Source organism: Cebus imitator, unplaced genomic scaffold (genome assembly GCF_001604975.1).
Source record: "Cebus imitator isolate Cc_AM_T3 unplaced genomic scaffold, Cebus_imitator-1.0 Scaffold228, whole genome shotgun sequence".
In the NCBI taxonomy this organism is placed as follows: Eukaryota; Metazoa; Chordata; class Mammalia; order Primates; family Cebidae; genus Cebus; species Cebus imitator.
Genome location: NW_016107543.1, coordinates 3,775,750 through 3,781,361, shown reverse-complemented (window position 1 = coordinate 3,781,361; position 5,612 = coordinate 3,775,750). Strand labels below are relative to the sequence as shown.

The following is a 5,612-nucleotide window of genomic DNA, read 5'->3' as shown; positions in this document are numbered from 1 at the left end:
AAAAAAAAAAAAAAAAAAAAAAAAAAGTCTCCCCTGAGAAAAGCCTCCAAGAAATGCCTCTAGTGGCATTTTCTGGAATTGAATTAAACATCTTAACATATTGCTATACAAAGGGTGGAGGCGTGGAAGCAAGGCAAAGTGGACTGTGGTGCCAATCCTAGTGACATGTCAGCAGAGGAGGAGTTTCTTGCCTGTGGACTTCATAAAAGGCTAGCTCAACACCCTCCGTGAGACAGACTCTGCCCCAGCCATCCTGAAGCTATGTTCTCCCTCCCGGTAACGCCAAAGGATGTCAGCCGCAGAAGCGTCCACAGAAGCCTGAGCTCCTCCTTGCAGGGCTCTGCAGTCAGCATGCAGCACCTCGGGATGGCACCCAGCGTTTATGGGGGTGCTGGAGGCCGGGGCACCCGCATCTCCACCACCTCCAGAAACACGGTGAGCTATGGGAGCGATCTCATCGGCAGCGGGGACCTGTTTGTTGGCAATGAGAAAATGGCCATGCAGAACCTAAATGACCGTCTAGCGAGCTACCTAGAGAAGGTGCGGGCCCTGGAGGAGTCCAACTCCAAACTTGAAGTGCAGATCAAGCAGTGGTACGAAGCCAACGCCCCGAGTGGCGGTCGCGACGACAGTGCATATTACAGACAGATTGAAGAGCTGCGAAATCAGGTGAGAGACGGCACCTGTGTTTCCTAATCTGTGTTCAGTTGCAAGATAAACCAAGAGGCTATCTATGTTAGGTAGGTCCAAATGGACATTGTAAAGCCAATTAGGCTACAATGTTACATCTATAACAATTCTTTCATCTACCTTTAGTGCTGGAGTACCTAACTGTATAATAGGATGACTTTAAATCATACTATTTTTAATGTTTAATATAACTACATACAAAATATGAACATTTTATCCTCCAGTCTTATCGTCTGTATCCTTGTCACAGCTTACCACATCAGGGCTAAGTGTATAGTGAATAATCTTTCTGAAAAGAGCTAAAAATTATGTGAGAAATCTCTTAGTTTTTCACTGAGTCCTCATCAAGTTTTGAAACCCCAGCCAATTCAGAGACTTTTCTACTTTTATTTAAGTAAATGTTATAATAAGACTATTAGAATACTGTACTGCAGATTTAAATAACAAAGTTACTCAGGGTAGAAACAGCAGCGAAGGAATATTGTCATACTGATGCCTGAGTTTTTAAATGCCCTGTTTAATAACATGATCATCATCATCAAGCAGTTCAGAAATTACTTCTACAGTAATAAAATGTTCTATCGCCCCAATTCATATTTATTGCAATCATACCACAACCTCATCCTATGTCATCAAAAAAAGGTGGAGCTCTGTGTTTTATCACTTGCATGGAATAAAAGCAGAAGACTTTGCTCCTAATTGAAGATGTCAGATATGACACAGAGCACTTGCTTAAAGTTCTTATCTAATCCAAAAAAATGTTAATTTTCATTTCTATGTTAAGATTCATACTCCTTTACAGCAAAGTCCACTTACTTACCAGCAAGTCTCTGTTTCTTGAATTGTACTAAACATCAGTATAATTTGATTCAGACTCTGTGGGGAGTTGTGTTGGAATTTTAGAAACTATGGGCATGTGAAGCAATGGTATTTAAATTGCCCTTATGGAATAAAGTTCATCCTTCTCAGGCTCTCACTGAAAACGTTCGAACCACACCTGTCTCGTGTTTCTGACTCCACTTTGACTCATCTCAAATACACAGGCACAGACCATCCATCACACTGAGCTGGACAGTCCCAGTCATAGGAAGGCAGCCCTCTCCAAAACTGGATCCATTGAAAGAGAAAAAGTCATTGTAGCATCTTCTACACCTACATTTTTTATCTATATGCATCCATTATATGACAAGTATTCTTTCTTTTTTTTTTTTTTTTTGAGATGGAATCTCGCTCTGTTGCCAAGGCTGGAGTGCAGTGGTGCCATCTGTGCTCACCACAATCTCCACCTCCCGGGTTCCAGCGATCCTCCTGCCTCAGTATCCTGAGTAGCTAGGCCTACAGGCATGCGCCACCACACCCAGCTGATTTTTGTATTCTTAGTAGAGATGGAGTTTCACCATATTGGTCAGGCTGGTCTTGATCTGTTGACCTTGTGATACACCTGCCTCGGCCTCCCAAAGTGCTGGGAACACAGATGTGAGCTACCGTGGCCAGCCTAACAAGTGTTCTTGCTTTTGGCCAATACTGAATGAACACTAACTAGGTGCTGGGTACCATGCTGGGCACTGGAGAATATTATGGTGGACACAACATGATTCACGATTAAACAGGGATGCACAGAGGGAACCCGCATAGAGAGCACAGGCAGATCATCCATGAAGAGAGCATTTGTGCAGCATTTGAGAGCGTCTGTGAAGGCTCCTTTGAAGCAATGTTGTTTTAACCTGAGATATGAGGGAGGAATGGGAGTTCACCAGGCAAGAGGGCCTAACAGAAATGTTCTAAGCAGAAACATCAAAGGCAAGGCACTCAATAAGGTCTGATGATTCAAGGTGAGTTAACTTCTCCTTCCATAAAATCACAAGAAAGCAGACCAAACCCTGGGGTCTAGAGTTGCATTTTATGATTCTACGATGTTAAATACCCATGTCATGATTTTTCTATCTATTTTCATGTAGAAATACTCAAAATGAACATCATTTTTGACATAATAGTCACTGTAGCTGAGGATAAACTCAATCTTTGTAAACTCCTGTTCAGCTGAAAATGTCATTCTTGGCCAGGCGCGGTGGCTCACGCCTGTAATCTCAGCACTTTGGGAGGCCGAGGTGGGAGGATCACCTGAGGTCAGGAGTTTGAGACAAGCCTGTCTTTAGTAGAGACAGCCCCGTCTCTACTAAAAATGCAAAAATTAGCCGGGCGTGGTGGCGGACACCTCTAATCCCAGCTACTAGGGAGGCTGAGGCAGGAGAATCACTTGAACCCAGGAGGTGGAGGTTGCAGTAAGCCGAGATTGCACCATTGCACTCCAGCCTGGATGACAGAGTGAGACTCCAATTCAAAAAAAAAAAAAAAAAAAAGAAAATGTCATTCTTTCTCATGTATTTTCCAGATTAAGGATGCTCAACTGATAAACTCTCGGTGTATCCTGCAAATTGATAATGCTAAACTGGCTGCTGAGGACTTCAGACTGAAGTAGGTTCCCTAATACACGGCAAACATTTATGAACAAGAATTCCTTTAGTAGTCCTTCCATATCATTGTTGGTAAAGGAACCACTGTTCAATATTTCCAGAATCTTGATGCCTAAAGGAGGTTAGAAGCTATGTGTTAGAAGCTAGCCCGGCACTCAGGTTTGGACTTCTCTCTCTCTCTTGATCCCCCAGCATGTAACTGAACATCTCCAGTAACTACTATTCTCCTTGGTTATTACTAGTTGCTAAAATGTTTTTTTAGTAATTGGGTATCTGCCTTTTAACCCACTATATCTAATTCTGCCCTTTGGAGTAATAACAAAGCAATTTACAATTCTCCTTCTGCCTAAGTGCCTTTCTATTGTCTAAAGAGAGTCTTTTGTCTATGCTTGGTGATTCTCCAAGTAATTCTCCATGTTCATTCAAGTGTCTGCAAGTGTATGACCCACATTCCAGGGGTGACACGATGGTCTGGCCAACCAAAGAACCAGGACCAATCTACGATAATTAGCTGGGTGTGGTGGCACATGTCTGTAATCCCAGCTACTTGGGAGGCTGAGGCAGGAGAATTGCTTGAACCTGGGAGGAAGAGGTTGCAGTGAGCTGAGATGGTGCCATTGCACTCCAGCCTGGGCAACAGGGTGAGATCTTGTCTCAAAAAACAAACAAACAAAAAAAAAAAAAAGTTCACTTTCTTTGTAGTCATCACACCACGTGTGACCAGAGCTGTTCCTTGAAAACAGCTTCCACACTAGGGCCTCTTCATCCTGAATTTATATAATGCATTAACCCAAAAAGCCCTTTGTGGTTAGAAGGTTAGCCTTTTAATGCTCCAGGGGATTAACAAGGAGGAAATAGGAAATCAAATCCAAAGATGAAAGCAGTAAAGGTACATTAGTTCCAATTTTACCTAGCACTCAGTGTCCCATTGCATTGTCATTTTTTAAAGTTGGATATTTTAGGAAATTGGGTAGGGCATGATGGCTAATGCCTATAATCCCAGCACTTTTGAGAGGCTGAGGCGGGTGACTCTCTTGAGTCCTGGAGTTTGAGAACAGTTTGGGCAACGTGATGAAACCCTGACTCTACACAAAAATACCAAAAAAAAAAAAAATAGCTTAGCATGGTGTCATTTGCCTGTGATCCCAGCTACTTGGGAGGCTGAGGTGAGAGGATTGCTTTAGCCCAGGAGGTCGAGGCTGCAGTGAGCCATGATTGCACCATTGTACTGCAGCCTGGGTGACAGAGTGGGACCCTGTCTCAAATATACATATATTTACACACACACACACACACAGAGAGAGAGAGAGAGAGAGAGAGAAAGAGAGAGAGAGAGAATATGTGTTTATGTAAGATTCTAGAGGAGGGTGTAGAACTGTTTGAGATAATTCACTTTGGAAGTCTCTGTTTACAAAGTAATAAAAATAAATCGATCATGTACATTATTAAGTAAAACTAACCATTATTTAATATCCATATTAAGAACCCTTTGCCAACACAATAATTAACACAATTTAATTTCTTATAAAATATATTCTAGAATTTAGAAATGTTCAAAATTATTTCAGATTGCCTTTTTACCAGTCACTCCAAATCACAGATTATATTCTTGAGCAAATTGTCTGACTCCTAGGTTCTTATGTACAATTCATGAATGTATAAAGAAGGATGTTATAAAATATTGAAATTAATCTCCTCATAAGCCACATAAAAAATCTATCTCATTATATTAGATTATCTCTCTTATAATGGCTTTAGAAGGATGAGTTATCTCTGTATACTGATTAATTCACAGGTTTGAGACTGAGAGGGGAATACGCCTAACAGTGGAAGCCGATCTCCAAGGCCTGAGTAAGGTCTTTGATGATCTAACCCTGCAAAAAACAGATTTGGAGGTTCAAATTGAAGATCTGAATAGAGACCTAGCTCTCCTCAAAAAAGAGCATCAGGAGGTGAGAAAATATTCGGAAGTCGTATTGGAAACGATGGAATGATTCTATATAATAACAATAATAGGAGGGGGAAGGGAAGCAGCAGGAGGGAGAGCTGGTGGTGGTAGTGACAGCGGTGTTGACAATGACAATAGTGACATAAGCCCTAACTTCTTTTCATAATGTTGTTATCGGTTAAATGACTTAGAGCAGTACCTGGACAACAATTTATTATTTTCTTTCTTTTTTACTCATTCACAATGAAAGAGGACAGGAGACTTCCTATGTCTTTTCTGCCCAGCCTTATCTGAAAATGTGCTTCAGACTAAAATCAACCAGGATTTTCACTTTCATAGGAAGTCGATAGCCTACACAGGCATCTGGGCAACACCGTCAACGTGGAGGTTGATGCTGCTCCAGGTCGGAACCTTGGTGCCATCATGAATGAAATGAGGCAGAAGTATGAAGACATGGCCCAGAAGAACCTTCAAGAGGCCAAAGAACAGTTTGAGAGACA

General features: G+C 41.7%; 1 protein-coding gene across 1 annotated transcript in view; it reads left to right on the top strand.

Moving 5' to 3' along the window:
* Positions 1 to 140: 140 nt before the first annotated feature.
* The window catches only part of KRT20 (keratin 20), a 9,723-nt gene continuing 4,251 nt past the window's right edge, over positions 141 to 5,612 (top strand). Inside the window, exons 1-4 of the mRNA XM_017497186.2 lie at positions 141 to 669; positions 3,083 to 3,165; positions 4,960 to 5,116; positions 5,452 to 5,610. Of these exons, the coding sequence (XP_017352675.1) occupies positions 262 to 669; positions 3,083 to 3,165; positions 4,960 to 5,116; positions 5,452 to 5,610 (807 nt within the window). The 5' untranslated portion in view covers positions 141 to 261. The remainder of the gene's footprint in view (positions 670 to 3,082; positions 3,166 to 4,959; positions 5,117 to 5,451; positions 5,611 to 5,612) is intronic.